Source organism: Chiloscyllium punctatum, chromosome 16 (genome assembly GCF_047496795.1).
Source record: "Chiloscyllium punctatum isolate Juve2018m chromosome 16, sChiPun1.3, whole genome shotgun sequence".
NCBI classification, from domain to species: Eukaryota; Metazoa; Chordata; class Chondrichthyes; order Orectolobiformes; family Hemiscylliidae; genus Chiloscyllium; species Chiloscyllium punctatum.
In genome coordinates this window covers 29578638-29604032 of record NC_092754.1, presented here as the reverse complement: position 1 = coordinate 29604032, position 25395 = coordinate 29578638, and the positions used below count along the sequence as shown (strand labels likewise).

The 25395-nt window shown below is 38.4% G+C and overlaps 1 protein-coding gene across 8 annotated transcripts in view; it reads left to right on the top strand.

The window, feature by feature from the left end:
• Window positions 1-25395, top strand: part of LOC140487122 (PR domain zinc finger protein 2-like) — a 171117-nt gene that overhangs the window by 122316 nt on the left and 23406 nt on the right. For 7 of the 8 annotated variants that reach the window (XM_072586649.1, XM_072586654.1, XM_072586652.1 and 4 more), the window contains one exon: window positions 9686-9812. The exons of the other annotated variant lie outside the window; for it this stretch is intronic. In XM_072586649.1, coding sequence (XP_072442750.1) covers window positions 9686-9812 — 127 coding nt within the window. The remainder of the gene's footprint in view (window positions 1-9685; window positions 9813-25395) is intronic. 8 annotated transcript variants of the gene reach the window in all.

The window sequence follows — 25395 nt, the reverse complement described above, 5'->3', positions numbered from 1 at the left end:
GGCTGTTGCAGTGTCTGATAGTCCATCTCTCTGCATGCCCATTTTCCCTCACTGTGTGCATCTTTGATAATTGATCTCGCCGCCTGTGTTCCCTCACCATATAAATGTTGATTGTCATGCCTCTACGTGACTCCCACTTCCAGAAGCCACATGACTAGAGAAAAGATCATACTCTTAACCAACTTAGCTAGTTTGTTGGATTTGTTTCATTTTGGTCCAGATGGACTATCACTGTGGGTTAAAATAGGTTTTGTGGTGGCAATACAAACATATGAACAAAAAAAACCTTAGGAACTGATGTGCAAAGGCAGTATATTGAAGTATTAGAAATATTGGCTCTTCAGTCCATCATGACCTTATGGAATCTCTGCAAGAGCAGCTCAAGTAGTCCTGTTCCTCTGTCTGTTCTCTGTAGGCCTGCAGTTTTTTTTTTCCCCTTCATTTCCGTATCTAGTAAGTCTGCGCCAGACTAAGAAAAATCACGGGGAATGCTGTTTAGTCTCACAAGCTGACCAGAGGCCCAGAAACAAATCTCGACCACATAAAGGTGCCTCCGTGTTTGAAAGTAGACAGCAACATCCTACAGTATAATTTAGCATTGTGGGTTTACCTACAGCACATGGACTGTAGCAATTCAAGAAGGCAGCTCATCACCACCTTCTCAGGAGTAGCTAGGGTTAGGCAATAGATACTGGCCCGCTAGTAACACTCGCATCCCATTAATGTTTTTTATAATCCTCTGCTTTAGAGTATTGGATTTAGAAGCCCACCCGTAGTGCAACAAGCAATAGCATGAAATCATGAACAATAAGATGAAGCAGTAATGATTATTGATGAATTTGGACCACCTAAAAATAAGTAAATAAGATAATTTGGAATGACACCACACAATGATGCACAATAAATTCAAGATTTTTCTCTTGAACTGCATGCTTTGAACAAAGAACCATTTGGAAAGCTCAACCATCATTTTTCTAAACCAGCAGATCTTTAGGATCAAGCCTTCACTGAAACATCATTTTGCCTTTGCCCTCTTCTGGCAAAATATAAGAAATCATTCACAAATGGCAATGTAATTAAAGTAGCAATGAATGTAGCTACTTACCTTTTAGTCAAAGACTTATGAATATAGAAGAAGAAATAGCAGCATTTGAGAACTTGCAACTTCTTTTTTATGCTTCGACAGTAGCAAGACATCTTTCAGCAACTAGGAAAGGGTCTGAAAGACTGTTAATGCTTTTCGCTGCCGTTTGATGAATTTGTTGATACACAACCAAGCTAATTAGTGTTGTCTTTAAAACTATGCACACAAAATCAAAGAGTATCTTCTCACCTTTTTATCCCCTCAAAAAGACAATAAGGGGTGAGGATATCTCCTCCAAATTTCAAAAGGTGCATGCTTGAAAAGAATATTCCAATCAAGAAACTGCTTTCCATCATATTTGATGGTGCACTAAGGATGCTTGGTACAAATGTCGGTTTGTTGGGTTTTGCAGAAAGTATCCTGAGTTCTTTTTTTGTCAATTACCATTGAATAATCTATCAGCAAGCATTAGCAATTTAAACTTATGGACTTTTCTCATCAAATGGTTAAGATTGTGTACTCCATTCATGTAAGAGCCCTTCAGGATTTAAATTCTCACTCAGCTAACTAAGTGCTGTCTACATCCTCCATGCTGCTGTGAGGTGCTTAAGTCGAAGGAAGATTTACAGAGATTTTTAATTCTGATATCTGAAATGTCACTTAAATCAAGGGATGAAATGTGCAGTGTTCTGTCATGGTTGCTCAACTTCAGGTTCTGTACAAACGTAACATCAAAACTGAAAGAGCTGAACTGTGAACTGCAAGGCAAGGGCAGAGATCTGTTGCATATGATCAGTGCTGTAAATGCGTCAAATTGAAACTGAGCTGTGGCCTCCCCAATTTAAAAAAAAGCAGCAAACCTCCTGAGTCTAGAGAAAATACTAGAAAAAAAACCAAAGACTGTGAAAAATGGTTCCACCTAGAAAACCCTTGTGCACCCGTGAGGAAGTCCGTTGAATTCAATAGATGATTTCAGGAATTAGATTTGACGGAACAAATAGTCATGGTTGTCTCAAATTCATTCCTCAAGTAGACATTGGTAGGTTAGCTATGAAATTCCATCAGTTGTTTGATTACAAATTATGGTTTAAAATGAGATTCTGCTGAAAGCCAAATCAAGGGGCAGTGAATTTTGGAGACTTAATGAGAAAAATACTCATTTCCAATATCTTGTGCTTTTAAAGTGAAAGCTAGCTTTGGCTTCATATTCCTCTGTGCAACAACATTATTCCGAATGAAGACAATCCAGTGCAAATATTGCATCCACTTTGCAGATACCCATTTGATGGACTGTATATGACTACCAGGTTCAAACTACAACCCAGATATCAAGACAGTGGCAGATAATGTGCAGTTACAGGTGTCACAATGAGACTTGCTGAGTCTCACCACTATAGGATGTTCTTCACAAATTATTATCTGTTGATGCATGCCATCCATGGAATGCACAGCTCACAGAATTATAGTCCCATTGACTTGTCTGAATGCACAAGATTGAATAAGACATCATAGGGCATCCTTTATTCCAGCTTGAATCAACATTTAACTTTGCTCAATTTCTAAAATTCTCAACATTTGATACATTTAATACAGTACCAATTCAAGCAGTTACTTGAGGGGAATTTTCTGCCTACAACAAAGTGAAAGATAAATTGCTAGACATTGGAAACATGCAATAACAACTGAGTAAGTTATTCAGCATCTAAAGAGTAAGATAGATTAAAAATTATGCTGAAGGAACTTATGTTCCACATACTAACTGAACAAGTAGTTTTAAGGATTTCACCTGAAAAATAAATTGGTCATTTTTCTCTTTAAAGTGTGCAATGGCCCTGCTATGTATTTCAGAAATAATCCAGTAGTAACTGCCTTCACTGCTTCTGTACCTGTGCAACTGATTTGAGTGATTGCAGTAATATTTTAGAGATGCAATACTACCTTAGGGACAGTGCCAGTTAGTCCTACATTTGCTATGTTGACTCTTTCCAAAGTGTTTTTGCACGCTGTATCTGACAGCCACAACTTCAGCCATATACATCCATCAATGTTGGCAGTTCTCTGTTTAGCACTTTGTTGGATTTATAATACTTGATTTTTTTCAATGATGAGTCTTCTATATTTGAGTAGTTGTTCTTCTGCAGTGTTACACACAGGTGAGGTAAAAATGTCACCTTTCTGCAAAGGTCCCCCTTTTCTCTCTATCTACCCCATCAGTCTTTTTGTGCACACTGGCTTTCCTTGGTTTACATGCACCTGTTCTTCAACAGGTTTGTTTCTTTATTATTTGAGGTTTCAATATTCAGCCTTGATTATACCAGCATACTTGTGCTTATTTCAAAAGCTGCATTTCTATCCCAACTGCAACCAATTGTCATGAGAGAAATAAAAGCAGAGATTTGCTTGAAACAGTTAGCCCCACAGGAATGCTATGCAAATATGCTTCACATCCTCCATTAAAATTTGACTCTAGGTAAAACCCCACAAGAATGTGGTGACTGGTTGTTTCAAGTAAGCATTAAACTTTTGTCAAAGTCAAATCTGTAAGATATCCATTGTTGTCAGGAGGGCCTAACAGCTTTTTATTCATCCATTTCATACTTTGTTTTATTTCTGCTGTGTGAGATGCAAGTTTCTTTAGAAATTTTCTCATTTTATTTGCTTTACATAAAGAACAACAAAGATCAGTAAAGATCAAAAGTATATCACCTTAAATTTGACTCTTCCAATTGTTCCAATTCCAACAATTTTAAAGTTAGTATCAAGTGAAAGCATCTTTTGCTTGCCTCAGATGCTACCCATACCACATGTTACAGCACACATATTAGATGCTGCTAATTATAAAGGTGCTATTGAATTTTTAATTTTGATTGTTTTTATCTCGTTAAAGGAGCAATCTTACCATTTGAGATGATGGATTTAAACTTTGTTTGAGTTACTTTTTCCATGTGCTCCCTTTAAGTCTTCAGTTTGAATTGTTCCTACCCTTTATCAATGGTAGAACTTAAATGTCAGTGCTATGATCTGAGTTGCACAAATCAGAATGTTGCTTCTGAAGCAGTCCAACATTTCGAAGACAAAATATATTATTGTACAGAATCAAAATACTCTGGATACTGGAAATTTGAAATAATAACAGAAAATGCTAAAAGTATTCAGCAGTCCTGTCAGCTCATGTGGCAAGGGAAATGGAGTTACCATTTCAGATCAATGACCTTTCCTGAGAACTGAAAACTACCTGTTCTGATGACAACTCACCAAACTGAAACATTTGACCTTGTTTCTTTCTCTATGGATGCTACCAAAACTTGCAAGTATTTTCAGCATTTTCTGTTCTTGTACATAATTGTACTTCGTTGGAATTCTTTGAAAAGTGGGTTAAATTTAGTAACCATTATTTTCTAGAAAAATATGTGTAAGGAAATATTGCAAACAATAGAGACTAATAAGTAACTGTTCTTGTGGTACAATATTGGATGATGCGGTTTACTTGCTCATTACCATTTACTTAATTTGCAAAGAATAGCAAAGACTAATTAGCAGTGAAAGCAGTTTGATCTTCTACAACAAGCTGGTGCCCTTGGTTAATAAGGACTGATGTGTGCAATTGCTAGTAAATGTTCTGAGTAATAATGTTTTAACTGCAGGCACTAGTAAGTGTTTCACACAGACTTTAGAATCCTCTGGTGGCTGATTGGGAAATGTGTAAACTTGCACTGAAACACACAAGCTAAGAAATTCCTAAATTTTGAATACTGCCCTGTTCTGTGTTAGGTGTGCCGGAACTGATCTAATATCTTGCCTCAAGCTAATGATACTAAAATTAATTAGAGATGTCTCCTGATAATATGCTATCCTTACTGGATCACAGAATCTAGAAATTGAGTTTTCTCCACAGTCATAAGTAATGGAGCTCTTTATCAAAATTCAAGGTAATATCAAGGTACTGATCATTATCATGGAAGTTAGAAATGTCAGTTGCTTATTTTCTGAGGGGATTGATGTTCAGTCTAGCGATGCCTGTCTTAAATTTGGTATTAATACCAATGTACCTTTTCAAATTAAGATCTAGCTGGCATTGTGGATTGTCACAGACTTGGGAAAAGTTTGTAAAACAGCTACTACTGGTGACTTTACAAGATAAGGAGATCACTATGGATGAGAGAAAACCTGCAATACACGCATACATCCAGAAAGATGCCCTCACCACTTTGTCTAAGTGTTGTCCACTCCATATGTAAAGAAGACTTTTATCTGTTGCTAATTTGAACCGGTGTCTCTCCTGCTGTCTCAGAATAATTTAACTTGATTTACTGCTGTGCATTTTTTGTGCATGTTCAGCATCAAGTCTATGAAAACTCCTGATGCTTTTTCAGTTTCACTCTTAGCTGTCTGTGCTCCATTCATGGAGCATGTGTATTGTTAAGTATTCCACCCTCTCTGCAAAATTTATGTATTTACCATTTTTTTCACCGTTGCATATTTCAAATTCATTATTCTTTGGTTTCTGATCCACTCTTTCGGGAAAGAAAAACCTGTGATAGCATGAGCAAATTTGATCACTCTGCACTGAGTTTCTGGATCCAGAGGTTATTTAAGAATAACTTGAATCAATTGTGGTCTTGATGAGTCTCCAGGCAACCTTCTCCAATCTGATGTACTTCCTCTAGGAAGTATTTGCCTCCTATTCTTGTTAGCATAACTTCTGTGAAGGTTTACCTTTTATAGTGAGTTTATTGCCAGGTTATTATTTTTACTGTAGTGGGTATATAGTTTTTTTCCTCTACTGTCAATCTCTGAGAGATGCGACTAAGTGGTCTCGAAAAAGTCCAAATCCATTTCCAACAATTTTACCAGCTGGTCCACCGTTGTATTCCAATGCTCAACTTCACAATAGTTGCTAAAGATTGTATTATCTTTTCATTCTGAGGAGTTTAATTCTAAAGTGCATAACAAAACATCTTAGCATGTTATATTAAAGTGCATGGGATTGGAGGCCATGTACTGAAATGGATTGAGAGCTGATCACCAAACAAGAAACAAAGAAGGAAATGAGGGGTCTTTTTCTGAATGGCAGGCAGTGACGAGAGACACTAGACAAGGATGAGTACTGGACCCCAGCTATTCATGATGTAAGTGACTAACACGAAACTATATGTCATATCTTCAGGTTTGTCACAAAGCTGGGTAGGAAGTTGCGTAGTGAGCAGGATGCAGAGAAGTGTCAGTGTGGTTTTGATGAGTTAAGTGAGAGAACAGATAAATGTGAGATTGTCCACTCTGGTCACAAAAACAGTCAGGCAGATCATTATCTGAATAGCAATAGATAGGGAAAAGGAAACAAGCAATGAGACCTGAGTAGCTTTGTATTTCGTTCACTGAAAGTAAGCATAGCGGTATAGCAGTCAGTGAAGAAAGCAAGTACTATGTTGGCTTTCAAAGCAAGAAAATTCAGATACAGCACCAGAGATGTCTTGCTGCAATTGTATGGTGTATTGATAAGTTCACACGTGGAGTATGCCATTAGGATCATCTTGAGATAATTTGCCATCACTATTCAGGGAGTGCGATGAACGTTTACCAACCGATTCATGGGATGGTAGGACTGGCATATGGGGAGAAACTGGATTGGTTAGGATTATATTTACCAGAGTTGAGAAGAAACATAAAAATTCTAAAAGGGTTAAATGATCGATACCAGAAGGATGTTCCCAATGATCGGGGAGTCCAGAACCAGGGTTTACAGTGTAAAGAACAGGAATAGGCCTTTTAGGTCTGAGATGTGAAGGAATTTCTTCATTAAGTGGCGAGCTTGTGGAACTCTCTGACACAGGAAACTGTTGAGACCAAAACATTGAAGACTTTCAAGAAAAAAAAGGATATTGAGGGGTGACCTTCGAGGCGCTAAAAATCATGAGGGCCAAAGCACAGGTCTTTTCCCGTGGGTTGGGGGAGTTCAAACCTAGAGGGCATAATTTTAAGGTGAGAAGAAATACATTTAGAAAGGACATGAGGGACATTTTGTTTTCACAACATGGTGTGGTTTGTAGATGAAATGGTAGTTGCAGATGCATTTACAACATTTAAAAGATAATTGAAAAGGTTTATGAATTAGAAAGTTTAGAGGCAAATGAGACTAATTTAGTTTGGGAAACATGGCATGGATGAGTTGAACCAAAAAGTCTGTTTCCATGCTGTATGACTCTACAAAGGGATATGGATATTGCAGAATTGTCCAAAATTTGTTCTGTTGTCACTGATTTGTAGTCAGAGTAAATTTTCTTCATGATTGGCATATTGATCAAAACTATCTCCTGCTGGGTCAAAAAAGTAAGTTTATGAAACAAAAAGAAAGAATCAAGTCTCGAGTAAAAACTGAACATTTAGGAAATATTCAGCAGATCTTGAAGTATCTGCAGAGAGGGAAACAGAGTTAACATGTCAGTGACTTTTAATCAGAATTGGAAAAATTTAGTGGTGGAAGATATTTAAAACCAGTATAGAGAAAGGAAAAGGGGGAGAAGAGACTCACCCTACTTCTCAAGGCTTGTTGAGAATAAACAACAAATGTTGGCCTTATCCAAAAAGCCCACATCTTGAAAGAACTAAAACAAAGACACAAAAGAGACTGTGATCAGGTGGAAGACAGTTGAGATTAAATGTCAAAAGACAATATGGGCAAGAAGAAAAGGGTGTGGCAACAGGACAAGTAAAACAAGAGGTGTCTCCATGAGGAGATGTTCATGAAAAAAAATAGAATTAATACAAACTGCTGTTGTTCAAAAATCAATAAAAACAGAGTACAGATTATCTGAATTTGTTGAACCACTCTGCCTAGATTCAGAAATCCATAAGATGCAGAATCAGTTTCTCAAGCTTTCACTGGGCTTTAATTTAACTTTATGGATTGCTAAATCAGGAGAAGTGGAACAAATAATTAAAATAAGAGGCAAATCTGAAAGCGCAGGGTCATGGAAACAGGATGGAGGTGCTCTGTAAAGTGGGCCTCTGGTTTACACTTGGTGCTCTCTGTTGTAGAAAAGAGTTAAAAATCACACAACACCAGATTATAGTCCAACAGGTTTAATTGGAAGCACACTAGCTTTCGGAGTGTCGCTCCTTTATCAGGTGGTAGTCCATTGTGATGAAGAGAGCCCATCATAAGTACTGAATACTAAATTGAAAGCATGTGTAAAGCGCTGTTTAAAGGAGTGTTAGCAGGTTTGGATAGTGGGAAGTGAGGAGGTAAAAGAGCATGTGTAGCTTTGCCTTTGCATGCATGGATAGATTCTGTGGGAACATGAGAAGGGTGTTAGAGTTCACAAGGCATGGACTGTGGTATCAAAGAGGGAAAGAGCCCTTCAAAATGCTGAGAGGAGAATTTGGTGAGTAGAATCACTTGGATGTGGCAGTAGATGAAGCATGTCTTATGAAGGTTGATGGGATAGAACTCTAATTTCAACACACTTGCAATCACCCACTTGCCCAGGACCAAAACAAGTGTTTGCAGTGAATTTTGCTGGATAGATAGGCTTTCCCAGAAATGGAGGTAGAGAAGTTGATCCACGTGAAATGAGGAAAGAGTGAGATTTTAGCTGCCAATCTAAATTCAGATTAAATACATCTACTGTGTTCCTTTTTATGATTTACCTGGTAATATGTATTCAAGACATTTGTGTTCTGGTGAAGGACTTCACTTCTTTATTCCCCCCAGGTGATACAAAAAAGGGCACAATGGCGTGAATAATGGTGCTGTTATATTAGTGCATTATCTGCAGCATAATGAGTTTATCCAATGGGTTATAAAGCTATACAGACAGGAAGGATTTTAAATTCAATTCTCTGCCTATATAAACTAGTTCATCTCTGCCAAGGCAATGGGAGCATCACAACTGATGTCAACAGCACTGGATTATGAAAAGAAAATCTGCTAGGGTTTGTTCTTAATACCAATTTAATGTTGTTGCAACACATACCAGATTACCTGAGTGAGATGCTGAAGAGTGGTCAGTGCCTGAGAGACTGCAGCCTACCAAACAGGGTTAGTGAGCTAGCTGCAAAACAACAGCCTTGCAGAAGTAATCACTGCACCGCAAGCACAGATACATTCAAGGTTTTATTTTTAGACGACATAACTTCTCTAAAAATGTAGCTTTTAATTCTACCAAATGGTGTTAACATTTGGGAGGAAGAAACTGGAAGTGAACTCTATAATCAAAGTGAGACATTCTAGGGCTATTTTGGAGGTATGGTGTTGGTTTTAGTTAATATGTCACAGCCCGAGTACTTAATCTGATGTCGTCCTCCGACCACTAGGGGTTGGTGTATTCTGCTGAAGACTCAATAATAAATAACACCCTCTTGAGCTAATGCAGAGCTTTTGTTAAGAAACCACTTCCCAGTTGTGTTGAGATTAGCATTGGTTCAAAGAGTACTTCCTGTTGGAGTGTAATCATATCACAGTCAGGGAATAGTTTTGTAGTCGGGTGTAGAGCAGTGTTTAAACAACCCAGGCCGCACCGCCTACATCGAGGATCCTTGACTGTCTTTCTTATAAAAACGAACCTGCACTGATTGGTGCAATTTTCTTTATCCCGTCTATAGCCTATCCAGCCAGGGGAAGAACTGTTGGTGTGGTACAATGGGGAAGACAACCCAGACATTGCAGCTGCTCTAGAGGAAGAGAGAAGTACTATTCTGAACAAGAGGAGCTCTCCCAGAGGCAGGAAAGGTAAGGGAAGCCTCATAGTTCTTTTGGGTTGGTGACTGGGTGGGGCGAGTGCAGTACAAAATGTTCCTCCTGCTGGAGAGAGGGTGGAAAGGAATTATTTTGGAGTTTTGAAAGTGCTACAGGACTGGATGAAGTGAGCTCAGTTAAACTGCAGTTGCGCTTTAGGAGTGGCACTGGAATGTCAGTTGGAGAAATGCGACTGGGTGACCTTCCCAGGTTTCAGGCTCCGGCACTGTAGTACAAGAATATTAAAATGCAGAGATACTGCTCCAGGCATTTCTCATTTAAAGCTCTGCTGTTTATCTTCAGTTTTTAAACAACATTCTGGACATGGCCTGTAAAACTATGTAAGTTCACTTTTTTAAAAAAAACATTTCGGGAATTTGAAACCTGGTCAGAGGTTTGTGATACTGACTTTTAGAAATCTTTACTTAAACAAAGATGGCTCTTTTTGCTTGTGGGAGAGTGTAGTTAGAAATGTAGACGCAGATTGAAGTGTGCTAGTGAATTGTGTTATGTAAGCAGTTTCTAATTTCAGAGGCCTACAAAATGGATGCAGCTGCTTAATTCACTGAATAACTAGATTACTCCCAGAATTTTTACACCAATCGAAATGTTTTATCTTTTTAAAATCTGAATCTTGAAATATTGTGTAAAAATATCTGCATGGAGCATTTCTCAAATTTTAACGTCCAAATGTCCTGAATAAATTGATGTTATTTCTCTTTCCTGGGATACAACGTTTAACTTTTCGCCCTTACACTTCCAGTCAACAAAATACTTATAATTTTTCTTCAAAGGATGACTGCAAAATAAAACTTAATGAGAGTTTTAAGATAATTGATGTGCAATTTACTTGACTTAAATAATTAAATCATGATTTTTCCCCTACATTAAAAATAGAGAACAATGCTTCATTTGTTTGATTTGGGATTGGAGAGCAGAATAGAAATGCAATTTCTATTCAAGTTTGAGAATGCAAAATGATAATGACTCTTGGATTAATTTAGAATTCAGCAAGACAGATGTAGAATGTATTTGCAATTAGTAATCAAATGCCTTTAAATTTTATCTCTTTAGAGTAGATCTGTATATTAAGAGTTTCAAAAAAATAATTGGGATTTTTTAAAAGTTAGCAACAAAAAAGCAAGACATTGATCCTGATTTATCAAAATGAAAAGTACATCAAACAAAACTTTACTGAGTTCAAATTCAAGTATTAATACATTAGTTTGTGTGCCTCAGCAGGAAGTGAGAATGCTAAAAGAAAAATGGCTGTAGCAGAAATCCTTATTAAGTACACACCAGGTGTACTTGGAATGTTGTACTTGTATAACCTATATAAAATTACCAGCTTGTAATATTTATATTGAAGTCATTTTAGTCATCTTTGGGATCTGCAGTAAATTAGAACTGTTTTATAAAGCAAGATTCTTTACAACAATGTTGTATCAGCATATTGATTTTTCATTGGAACAGAAATTATGGATCATAGAATCTGGCTATGTGTGCTGGAAATGATTTGTTCTGTTGTTAGTTTGGAACTCTGTGCCTAGACCAGCATTATTGGTTCCCACTCATTTAATAAAGCTCCAGCAGAGAATACGTATAGTGAGCAAGCCCCCACTCCCCTTCCCTAGTTTGGGACACCAAGACAACCGTACTATTCAAAATGATGCTGCAGCTGAGATCAATGAACTTGGCACATGATCAGTAAGGTCTTGATACTTACAAATTTTACAACTGAATTAATTGTCTTTTGATGTGAGAATACTATTAAAAGTTCAAGGATTTCATTTTACTAAGGAAAAACATTCTACCAGAAAATAATTCGTTGGATCTTCCTTGTGAATAGAAAATGCCACAAGTTGGTTGTTTTGTGAAAATTATCTGTTAACAAATCAAATTCAACTCTCTCTTGGAATTTGGAAGACTGCGTGGTAATAGACTTCTGGCCAATGATATATTTTAATGATTATGCAGAGTACACTCATTTATATAGCACTTTGTCATCTCATTTAGCACAATCTTAAGGCACTTTAGATGCAGTTAATTATTTTGAATTTCAGTAGATTATTTAGGCAGTGTCAACCATCTTTAGGCAAATATAATTTTTACACAAAGCAAAGTAGAATGAACAATAATGATATGATCAATTAGTTGCTGTTTTTGGTGATGGTGACTTGAGAAGAATCATTAGCTGAGATATTTGAGGAATTCCTTGCAAGTGATGCTGTAGGATACCGTCCTAAACCAAGCCTTGAACTTGAACTTAAAAACCAATTTGGCAATATGATTTATTTTCCTGTATTTTTACATGTTGCTCAGATTGAAGTTTCCTGTAACAAAAGGTGCACCTAAAGCTTCGAATACAGGTACAGTATCTCAAGTAGAGCTATCTGTCTCCCAGTGGTGTCTGAAATCCAGATTTATTTTATAATCCTGCATCAATCTTAATTGATAAAACCCTTTAAGGGAAAAAAAACAATCCAACAACTCAGCTAGATGCTTCTTTGACACAGTGTGGCTTCAGATTAGTTATCAGCTTTGTCACTTCTCAAGCTGCCTCTATCCTAGCCTTCACTCCATCTAACCCAGCTTAACCCAAACTGCCCATGGTTCGAATGTTTAATTTGAAATCCAGAAATATCCAAACTCCTGCTTGGCACCTGTCTCAAGTGTGCTGAATTTGAGATATTATAGTAGTAAATAGTTTGAGCAAGGAATGGGATGATGCTTGAGTGAGGTTCCAGAAAAATAAATAATTTGACTTTATACAGCATTTTTCAAATTCCTTGTTTCCCAAAGAATTTACAGCCATAATAAATTACTTCTGAAGTGAAGTAATTATTGTGATTTTAAGCAAGCACTACCATAATTGATACGTAGAAGAATCCTGCAAGAAGCAATAAGACAAATGGCCTCAACTTATTTTTGGCCTCATCAAAAGATAAGTATTGGCCAAATATAAATTGGTCCTCTAGTAGAGTCATGAGATCTTTTGCTTCAAAATTGATGGCACACAGAGCTTTGGTTTATCGTATTATCCAAAAATGACTATAACACTTTAGTATTGTATTATATGCTCAAATCCTGGTGTGTGGCTCAAATCCATGATCCTCTGACTCTTCTTAAAACAAAATTGGTGAGATGCGCAGGTGCTAATTCTGTCAACATTCAGCATCTTTTGCGTAGACTCAAATGTACTACACTGAACTAAAGCTGACACTTCAGAGAATTGCCAACATCTGACTTCCAGAAGTGGAGTGAAAACTGGTGTTTGGGACTCTGAGAAAGGAACAAGTTCTAGATTATAAGTGGGAAGTAGAAAGATTGTAAGCAGGTTTGTACCTTTTGAATGGTGACAGAAGACCCCTTGAAATTGGTGAAATGATTCAATTTCATTTTGTGTTCTTAAATCTCAAATTTTAGCTTGCTTCTAGATGTTGAAAGAGTTCCAGCAAACATGGTTATTAATTTACCATCAATGATTTCTATTACTATTTTCTTTCCCCTTTATCCCAAATTAAATCAAACAGTCTATAAGTGATGGGAATGTTCTTTTCAAGCTTTTTGTTTTGAAGTTAAGACATTTTCAGTGCTTGAAAGGAATGTCAAATAAAATGTCAAAATAGGGGCCAGTTCTGAAGGTGGTTTTGCAGCATCATATAAGCATATTTAGTCTCCTCATGGAGTATAACTTTCTTATCTTTGCATCATTATGGTGCTATTTAAGGCAGAGTTCATTTTTCCAATTATGTCACATATAAAAATATGAGGGTGGGCGATGCATACTGCATACATATTGAAATTGTGTTATCTGTTCTGAAACTCACTGATCTTTCACAAATAAATGCTTTTAACAGGTGAGGTAAGTGTTATCGTTGTAATTAATGTAATTGCTGTATTTGCTAATCTTGACTGGTCGTCTTGTGAGATAATGTGTAGCACAAGAGGGAGGCAGTTTTGTCCATCATATATATGCTGGTACTTCTGAAGATCTGTCCAATTAATCTCACTCCCTCTCTCTTAATTTCCCCTGACAATAATTCTTTTTACCCCTTTTGAATGTATGTGGTTAATTCTATTTTGACTGCAACTATTAAATCTGCATATCTTTCTAACTATGCATTCTAGACCACCATAACTCTCTTTTTTTATTTTAAAAACAAACTGATCGCCCTTTGCTGTGACTGTGTTGTAGGAGTAATTTTCTGGAATTTTCCTGGTAGAAAATAGGCCAAATAAAACCAAAAACACTTCATTTTCACTAATTCTTGCGTAGGCCTTGCCATTGGAATGAGGAATGACAGTACTTAGTTAAGTAATGGTTATATATTGTTATATATATGGTGTTGCTTTACAAATATGTAACTAATGTGTTTGCAGATTTGCAAGTCCCATAACTTAGATATCTAAAGTTGTAGGGAAAGCACATTAGCTTATAGGGTCACTAGGCTAGGGAAATGAGTCTGGTGGGATTTGGTAATTGAGCATTCTTCTATCAGAATAGAATATTTAATTTAAGGTCACATGATTCTTAGCAGTTCAAATTATGCCTTGTCTGTTATGACTGATAACTGAGGAGCTACAGCCTTCTTCACTTTGCCTTATTCCAAATGGAATGCTGCTGTTAAGCATTCACCAGTGAGATGTTCGGATGTTGTCTAGGAATTCTGGTCATCCTTTCACCAAAAACCCTTCTCTTCCTATAATCAAATATTATGGTATAAGTTTAGCAGTTTCTTCCTAATGACCAGTTGATGCTTTAGTGGCTCATTTGGTAGCATGTACAGTCAGCCTTATATGGCATGTGCTCCTATATAGGAGGAAGTGAGGACTGCAGGTGCTGGAGATCCAGAGTCAAAGTGTGGCGTTGGAAAAGCACAGTTGGTCAGGCAGCATCTGAGAAGCAGGAGGGTCGACATTTTGGACATAAGCCCTTCATCAGGGATCCTGACCCCAGGGCTGCGTGAAAGCTTGTGAAAACAATACGTTGCCAAAATCTTTGATAAGTTGTGATGAATTTGGGGGGAGGGGGGGGGCGTGCGGGTTGGGAGAAGTAGAAGTCTGTTGACTAGAACGTTTTTTTTTAGCAATCTTTTTATATTAGTCATCTTCGTATTGTAGAATTGGAGAACACAAAGGACATTTGAACTATGAAACATTGAAATCATTTGAAATTCTTTAACAAAATCAAAAATTGCCGGAAGGTTTGGAAGTATCGTGGAGAGAAAGCAGTTAACATTTTGGGTCCAGTAACCCTTTTTCAGCACTTAAATTTCAGAATTAAAATGAGGAAATTCATACTGAATTGTTAGGCAATATTGTCATAACTAAATCAGCGAGATATTTCACAAGCTGATTTCAAATGGAGCAATTGGTTATATACCAGTAATCTCATTAAACAATATAGGTATCAAAAACTATGTAGGCACTGTGAGGTTAACAGAAATCATTAATGAGTAGTTATGCTAGCTTGTCAGAGTTAAAACAATAGTCTTGAAGTCACTACAAATATTGGCAATCTTTTTATGGAATGTTCATGTACTAACAGAACTTCTGTAGTACTTGGTTTTGTTTTATGACTTGAGCACTGTCCTTAAACTTGTGCTTACCCAAAACTCTGCCCATATCCTAGCTTTAATAAAGTCTTGCTCACTCATAGGTCAGCAAAAACAGGGGTAACACACATTTGGCGCCCATTTCACTAAAACATCAGTTTAGCAAATGGTCATTGGAACTGGCAACACACTTTATCATAGTGTAGGAGAAGGTAGATTTGTCCCTATGATTTCTTGGTGTCAGCTGTGCCAGGAGGCATCTACGAGGTCAGGCAGTGGTTTTGATTTGATTTATTATTTCCACATACTGAGATCTGTGAAAGGTGTTGTTTTGCATGCTATCCAAACAAATCATACCTATATCAGAATACTAGAACACAATGCAGATTATAATGATATAGCCACAGGGAAGATGCAGAGATCTTTTCTAATATGTTCGTAAGTCTGATAACAGTGGGGAAGGTAGAACAAAACCTATAGGTGCTGATTATCCCAGTTAATACTTAAAGCACTTATTTCAGAACAAGCTAAGATCTTAAAATAATGACTAGGCCTTTGAAAATGAAAGTGGTTCAGTTCTTCATTTAAAACGTGAAGATGTGAAACACGTTTTGAAATCAGTGGTGTTTGTGTTTAGAAACATAGTTTGATTCAACTGTTGCCACAAAATGTATTATAATGTTAGATTAAATTGATGTGCAAGTATTAAACATTCCAATAAATGCTGAAATAATTCTTATTTAATAAGTACCTGACTGAAAATAAAGACAGGTGTGCAATTTTGTTCTCATCTGAAATGCTGAGAAGTCACAATGTCTGTTTGCTGATACTTGAGTGTAGTTTGGAGTCATGTGGCTAAGATCACGGAAGGGTTTCAGACTGACTGTGTTCCTGGACGCGCCCAGCAAGATAGCTGACTAAAAGTGAGAATTGTAAAATGAATGTCAAAAAAGCACGTTTTGGTGGAATCCTGTGCTTTTGTCTTTCACCAAGCATACACATGCATAACTTGAGATTATTGTGGAAAGTGTTTTTTTTACAAGAAGAGCTTTGTTTATGTAACTCATAAGTCTAGCGAATTGAAACCAAACAAAGAATGACACTGGAGAAAGCAGAGCATAGCAGCTGCTGGGAGGTGCAGAAGAGGAGGGAGATGATGCTTTGTTCCATTGACTTAACTGCTTACCATAGAAATAATTTTAGCTAATTAATAAAACTCCATGTAGTTGCCTCTACAGAAGCTTGTGTATGAATGCACAAGAAACTTAAAAGGGCTATCTATCAGCGTGCATTAAAATAGTTGAAGACTTGGACTTGTTTCAGCACAATAATAGACCAACTGTTTAAAGCTTTTTTTAAAAAATGTTTTTTAATCTTTAATAAAAGAGGAAGTTAGGTAAAATACTTTAGTTTGTGGTTCCTCAATTTGGATAACCTTATTGTTTGTTCCACTTATACACAGCAATGACTTTTCCATTTATAGAGATGTGATAAATATTCCATAGGAGCTAATAAAACAAAGCAGGGAATTCAGAAGGAACTTTGTTATGCAGTGGTGAGAATGTGGAACATGCTACTATATTAAGTGGTGGAGATAGTTGGCATAAATATATTTAAGCAGTATCTAGATAAAAGAAAAAGGACAATGACCTCATAAGGTTAGACGAAGTAAGGTGGTAACTGGCTTCTGGAGTGTAATTATAGCTGTGTTGTAAAATTTGAAGTTATTAATGTGATAAATGTAACTAGACACTTCCAAATGAATGTCAATAGCAACTTGCATTTATTTATATACATCTTTAATATTTTTTAAAGTCCCAAGGTATTTCAAAAATCTGAGACAAAAGATCAAATATGAGGTGAGGTCATGAAAATCTTCATTAACTGAATGGATGTTGATTTGACCTTAAAGAACCAATGTGAAGAGGTGATTCCGCAGCATGTGCCTACAAGGCCTGGCCATAATTATGGGTGAAGAGTGGGAAAAACCACAAGAAGTTAGATTCAGCATGATGGGAAGTTGCACATTGTCGAGTTGAAGGAAGTTGCAAATCTAAAAAGGGACAAAACTGGAAATGTTAAACTATTAGTACATCAGTATCCATCAGTAAGGACCTCGATTATTTTTGAAATGGATTTGGAATACAGTATAGGCAGCAGAGTTTTAGATGACCTGAAGTTTACAGAAATGCTGGAACGGAGGCAGGCTAGGAAGGTAATTGAATATTGGACTTGTGGCAAATATTAAGATTAATTGGCAATTAGGCTGAGACAGAGGAAAAGGCTGCAAATTAATAGGTAGGTAGTTTTACTGATGGACAATTTTAGTAGGAAACTCGCACAGAGTCAGTGTCCACAGACCTGTTAATTGTATCTATTGTGGTTAAGCACATATAGATGGTGGGTATTGACTGTATGGTTCTTTGAGCATAGTATAAAGAGACTCTACAGGAATTTAATAGAGTAAATGGAGGAGTACCTATAATTTTGCACTGAGTAAATCTATCCTGAGTAATGACTGGCCTTGAGTTCTTCCTTCAACTGTCTGTCAGTCTGGGGTATAACAATCCTTGAAAATGAGCCTTCAACCTAAAGGAGTTCATGGCTCATTGGATGTGCATCTGGCAGCAAATGGGTGGAGAGGTAAAGCTAGGTTTTCTGTGTACATGTGAAACTGATCCTGTTTCTTTGATTAGATTAGATTAGATTACTTACAGTGTGGAAACAGGCCCTTCGGCCCAACAAGTCCACACCGCCCTGCTGAAGTGTAACCCACCCACACCCCTACATCTACATCTACCTTACCTAACACTACGGGCAATTTAGCATGGCCAATTCACCTAACCTGCACATCTTTGGACTGTGGGAGGAAACCGGAGCACCCGGAGGAAACCCACGCAGACACGGGGAGAACGTGCAAACTCCACACAGTCAGTCGCCTGAGGCGGGAATTGAACCCGGGTCTCTGACGCTGTGAGGCAGCAGTGCTAACCACTGTGCCACCGTGCCGCCCAATGGCTGCTGTTACCATTGGGATGTACATGAAGAGAAAGCCACAGACACGTCCTGAAAGTAGTAGAGGAGTAACGTTGAGAAGAGAATGTCTTGCTGAAGATGCTTTTCTGTATGTGAGTAGATTAGAGTAGAGCCAAATGAGGGCAATCCCACTGATCTGGGCAATGGAGTACGGTAAAGGTAAAAGCAAAAGACTGCCGGCAATCTAAACTGAAAATAGATGCCAGCAATACCAAATACGCAGATCAAGCATCATCTGTGGCAAGGGAGCTATGGTTAACTTTCTCTGATTGACCTCTTACAGAGAATTAAGAAATTTTAAATGGTGCTAACAGGAAAAGGAGAAGAGTCAGGCGAAAGAGCAGCAGTGAGATGAGTATGACTTCACTTGACATCAGTGCTGCATCTGACCAAGTGTAGCATCAAGATGTTCAAAAAAAAACTAGAATCAATGGGAATTGAGGGAAATCTCTCTGCTGGTTGGAGTCATTGCCTGACACAAAGGAAGATGGTTGTGGTTGTTGGAGGTCAGTTATCTCAGCTCCAGGACATGCCTGCACATGTTCCCCAGGATAGTGCCCTAGGCCCAACTGTCTTCAGTTGCTTCATCAGTGACATTCCTTCCATCGTCAAGTCAAATATTGGGATGTTTACTGATGATTACACAATGTTCAGCACCAGGTCAATATCTAGGCTTGGGCTGCCATGTGGCGAATAATACTTGCACCACACAAATTCCAGGTAATGACCATCTTAGAGAGAGTCTAACCATTGCACCTTGACACATTCAATGTAATACACTTCTGCCTGTTCTGGCTGCACAGCATGCCCCTCCGTTGCTTTTTTGTAAAAAATTAATTCTTGGTTTGTGGGTATCGCTGGCTGGAGTAGCATTTATTTCATATCCCTAGTTATCCTTAAAAAGCCAGTGGTGGGTTAACTTCTTAAACTGCCACAGTCCATTTGGTGTATCTAGACCTACAATCCCCCACTATCAATATCCCAGGGTTTACTATTGCCCAGAACTGAACTATACAACCATATAAATACTGTGGCTACAAAGCAAGTCAGAGCTAAGAATCCTTCTGACGCCCCAACCCTGTCCATCACCTGCAAGGCACCAGTCAGAAGTATGATGGAAGACTTCCCACTCGCCTGGATGAATGCAGCTTCAATAACATTTGAAGCTTGACACCGTTCAGGACAAAGTTTTCATGATTTGCATCACATCACTCCAGTAGCAGCAGCATATACTGATACAAGATGCTGCACAAATTTGCTAAAGATGCTTAAACGGTATCTTACAAATTCTCAACCACTTCTGTCTTGAAGGACAAGGACAGCAATACATGGGAACAAACCACCTGCAACTTCCCCTCCAAGGCACTCACCATCCTGACTTGTAACTATATTGCCATTCCTTCAGTACCATTTGGTCAAAATACTGGAGCTCCCTTCATTACGGGATTGTAGGTCTAGCTACACCAAATGGACTGTAGCAGTTTAAGAAGTTAACCCACCACCGGCTTTTAAAGGATAACTAGGGATATGAAATAAATGCTACTCCAGCCAGCGATACCCACAACCCAAGAATTAATTTTTACAAAAAAGCAACGGAGGAGCATGCTGTGCAGCCAGAACAGGCAGAGTGTATTACATTGATCATCACACAGGATGAAAAACATGCATGTGTGAAAGGTTGCTGTTGTAAGGGCAAAAACTAGATCATGAGATTCACAGGCAGAGGTACAGAGAAGATGACTTTGAATTTGGGTGACTGCAAGATGTTAAAAACTTGAGAAGAATGAGAGTTTGGAAACTGGGAGGCCATTGAAACTGTAACATCATATGGGGAGATGGGAGGAAAAAGTGGAGGAAGACACAGAATCAACTGTCTGTATGTTGGCATGCATGGGCCGAATCATGATGTTAAAGATTGAAAGGAAGTTGCATACTTTCCACTTCAGCCTGAGCATGCCATAGTGGATCTATAAAAGGATAAAATAAATTGTCAGCAGGCAGTGAACCCAAATGGTAAGGAAGGAGTTTATTTTAGACCCACAATGTATTTTCTAAAGTAGATTTCAATATCCACCTTTCCTGTCTGCCAGAAATGCTGCAGTTGAGTACAGGGATAGGGTGGGACCTGAGCCACTTGGTGGCTCCAGTGAAGTTAATACCTGCACAGATATCATAAATCAAGTAGTGCAAACTGGTGCTTGAAGTTCTGTGATTCGAGAAGTTTTGTTCCGTCTAATCACTAAAATATTGTGCTTATCCCATGATGAACCTTGTAATTTTTATTACATCCCTGAGCAACTTGATGTCAAAGCAAAAATGCTACAGAATCTGAAATAAAAACACAAATGTTAGAAATACTCAGGCAGGTGGCAGCACCTGTGTGGGGAAGAACGGAATTCATGATTCAGATCCTTTCATCAGAATCAATGATGCTGACCTGCCATTTCATTAAGTTTCAGGGACTTTGTTAAACTCACAAGATTTCATGTGGTTCCCTGTAAGTGAGTAAAGGAAAAAGGGCCCTTAATGGTTCTTGTCACCTCCTTTGAAAACCCCAAGTACTTTACAGTCAACGAATTGTTTTTGAAGTAAACTAGGTGTTTTGTGGGCAAATGTTTCAATAAAGCAGTACATGAAATCTAGGTTTCCAGTTCTAATTCTAAACCATGACTTGTTTAACATTTTGAATTTTTTTCAAATTTGCTCTTAATTTCACTGCTTTGGATACTGCACAACAATCTATTGTATAGCAACACAGAGAGGATATATTCCAAATGATGTCTCGCATTTTATATTTATACTGTTGTAATACCTGGGAAAATGTGCATAATCTTGAAAATGTGTTGGGCTGATACTTGCATGATATTATTACTACATTGCTTCAAATTAGACTAACAGTGACAGACCTGTAACCAATAATTCACCCATGTTGTGCAGTTTAAAATTATCTCTATGGCCACAGTCCAGAATGGGAAGGATCGAATCTATAATTGCACTCCTGGACGTTCTGAAACTAATTGGTTGTAATACAGATATTTCTCGCATTTATCATTGTAACTTTTGCAAAACTACAACTAAGTCTATTATACGAATCATTTGTAGAGGTCACCTCCAATGAAGTAAGACTGACTTGAAAGAATTGGTGAGTCCCCCACACAGCATAGTACCCAGTTGTGATCACTCTCTACTTGGGCTGTGATTTCAGAAATGATAGTACCCTGCATACTCCACAGTTAAAGCTGAAATCGATCAGTTTGGGGTAGATTTTCATCGTTGTCTGGACTGAAATCTCTTGTGGATCGACCACCTGTTAAGGATCTATGTGATCTTCATCATATGTTACCACCCACTAATGGAAATAAAAACGTTTATGAATCCTGGTACACATGAAATGAAGTCAGTTTGGGTTTTGTTGCAATTAACCTCTTAGTACTATGTCCTCTGAAGACCAAGGACTGCGTAATAGTTTGCTGTGCACCTGCTCAGATGTCATGTTCCTGACGCCATTAATCTCCTTTTCAAATCTTAATTTGAATTCCTTTTCTAATCTTGTTGAATTTTGTAGATTACAATAAATATCCTTCACAGTTTGTTTCTTTATCAGGTATTATGGGCTAGATTTGGCTGATTTTAAGCTGTTGGGCAAGGGTTTCTTAATCTTGAGCTCCAAACTAATTTGTAAAGTTCCTGTGGTGTAAAAGACTCTAAACAATGACAGCTACCATACAGGAGGCTTCATTTCTTTTTTAGTGCAGACTAATGTGTAGCTTCATTCCTTCGAAGCCTTCTCAAACTAACTTCTGGTATCAACAATGTTATAAGTGATATTTTGATAAAGCAGATCTGACAAAAGGTCATTGGTATGAAATGTTAACTCTACTTCTCCTCCAATACTTCTAGACCTATTCACTGTTTCACCATTTTCTGTATTTTTATTTCCAATTTCCAGTACCTTGCAGCATTTTGCTTTAATAGTAGGTGTAATTTGTTTTTATTTTGTTTATATATTTTAATTTACATGGCCTTCAACTATTGAATCATTCTTATTTGACTAACTGCTGAGCTTCCTCGCCTCTGTTTCCACCCCCCCCCCCCCCCCCCCAAATTTGTTTCTCTCTTTCCTGCCCTGCCCTCTTGAAGATGCTGACTGTTGGTGGGGCACAGTTCCAAACATGCTGACAGTTGTCTTATGACCAGAGTAAAAACGAGGACTGCAGATGCTGGAAACCAGAATCTAGATTAGAGTGGTGCTGGAAAAGCACAGCACGTCAGGAAGCATTCGAGGAGCAGGAAAATCGACGTTTCGGGCAAAAGCCCTTCATCAGGAATCGAGGCAGGGTGCCTGCAGAGTGGAGAGATAAATGAGAGGGGGGTGGGGGTGGGGAGAAAGTAACATAGAGTACAATATGGGGATGTGGGTGGAGCTGATAGGTCAGAGTGGATAGGTGGAAAGGATGATAGGCAGGTAGGACAGGTCATGAGGGCAGTGCTGAGCTGGAAGTTTGGAACTAGGGTGAGATGGGGGAAGGGGAAATGAGCAAACTGGTGAAATCCACATTGATGCCCTGGGGTTGAAGTGTTCCGAGGCGGAAGATGAGGCGTTCTTCCTCCAGGCGTCAGGTGGTGAGGGAGCAGCGGTGGAGGAGCCCAGGACCTGCATGTCCTCGGCAGAGTGGGAGGGGGAGTTGAAATGTTGGGCCACGGGGCGGTGGGGCTGATTGGTGTGGGTGTCCCAGCGATATTCCCTAAAGCGCTCTGCTAGGAGGCGTCCAGTCTCCCCAGTGTAGAGGAAACCGCATCGAGAGCAATGGATACAATAAATGATATTGGTGGATGTGCAGGTAAAGCTTTGATGGATGTGGAAAGCTCCTTTGGGGCATTGGATGGAGGTGAGGGAGGAGGTGTGGGCGCAGGTTTTGCAATTCCTGCGGTGGCAGGGGAGGGTGGGTTGTTTCACTTCACAGCCAAGTCACGAGCTGTCATCCTCAAGGCAACTAATCTGTCCCATTTCTGAAGAAGGGTCACTGGACCCAAACCGTTAACCCTGCTTTCTCTTCACAGATGCTGCCAGACTTTGAGTTTCTCTAAAAGTTTCTGTTTATGTCTCAAATTCCAGCATCCAAGTTTTTTTTATTTTATTTAAGCTCTTCAAATTGTTGTCAAGTCTAAGAACAGCTGGCTAAAGATTCTGTGCTACAACAAACAATATGTTTGTTGCCAGGCCATCAGAGCATGTTAAATTTTACAACTTCAGCCTTCAAAATTTGTTGGATCAGTTAATTGCCCTCCGTGTATGATTCAAGTATCACATTTGTAGAAAAAATACACACTTTTTTCAAAATAAGAGGGACATGCACTTGGAATTAGAATTCCATAGTTTGTCTTCCCCTAGCCTAGTGGTAAACATGTTTGAAGTATAGCATGAACCTTAATGACCAAAGTGTAAATTATAAACTTTATTTTTGCAATTTAAACGCTATTCTTTAGTTAGAATGTGTAGACAAATCTACCATTTCATTATTATGACTTTGGATGCCATATAAAAAAATTATTTTCAAGTTCCTTTTGACTTGACTTTTCTGTGATAGATATTGGGCAGTTTTATATTTAATGGGTAGCAACTTGCCTTTTATGTAAGATCTTTACTATAGTAATATGTTCCAGAGCATGTCAAAGAAATGTTTTAAACAAAACATGACACCAAGCAACATGAGATATTAGGACATCTATCCTAATTATGGTTAAAGAGGTAGACTTTAAGGAGCATGGTTAAAAGAAGGAGAAAGTTTGAGATGAGAATTCCAGAGCTCAATGCCTTGACAACTAAAGGCATGTTCTTCATTTATGATTAAAAATCAGGGTTTGTTGGAACCGCTTAGAAATGAAATTGTTTATTTGCAATTCACACGCCTCAAACGTTTCTGTTAAGTTTACCTGGCGTGTGCTTTTATCTTGATTTAAGATTTTTCCTGAATTATGGATGACGCTAGACCATATATATTACCATTTGCTATTTGCCACTGAAGCTACTGGTCCTCCTAGCACCGTTTTTTCTTGAATAACGGATTGAGTTGTTAAACTAATTCAGTGGCTGTTAAGGATTGTTCATGTTGTAAAGTACTGAGTCATGTAAGCCAGGTTGGTTATGTGTTGAGGTTTCCTTCCAAGACACACATGAATAAGCCAGTTGAATTTTGATAGCAGCTAATCACAAGTCACCATGTTTATGAAAAACAAACAAAGAAATGGAGGGGTGCTGGAAATCAGATACGCAAACAGAACTTGTTGGAAAAATTCAGCACGTCTTGCCGGCATGTGCTCAGTTATTGTTCCTGGTCCAGTGACCCTTGTTCAGAACTGATTGTAGCTACGAAAAGGTTGGTATGCAAACTGAAGATGGAGTGGGGAGCAAAAGGAGGAGTAAACAATAGCTGGCAATGGAGCCCAGTCCAGGAGAGAGAGAGCAACAGTTGGGCAAGTGAAGGAATGAGTAAAGGTCAGCCATGGAGAATGAAAAGCTGCTAAAAGGCATCATAGCTTGCTGACGATGTGTTGTTTGTAGCAGCAGCCCATGTGATGACAAGGTTTGAAGAAGTGCTTAGGCCCTAAAATTATTTATTTCTATATTGAGCCCTGAAGGCTGCAGGGACCCCAAGTGGAAAATGAGATGCTGGCCTTCTATCCTGTGCTGAACTTCTCTATCTTGGGCTTGCTGCAATGATATTGGCCAGGAAACATTGCAGTGTGTTGAAGTTGCAGGTAGGAAGCTCAGGTTCATTTTTGCGGACAGAATATAACTGTTCCGCAAAACAGTCACCCAGTCTGTTACATCTCCCCAGTGTAGAGGAGTCCACTTTGTGAGCAGCGAATACAGTAGACCAGATTGGGTGAAGTGCAGCTAAATCGTTCCTTCACCTACAAGATGTGAAGGTGTGTCTGGGACCTTGAATAGTGAGGAGGGAGGAGGTAAACACACAGGTATT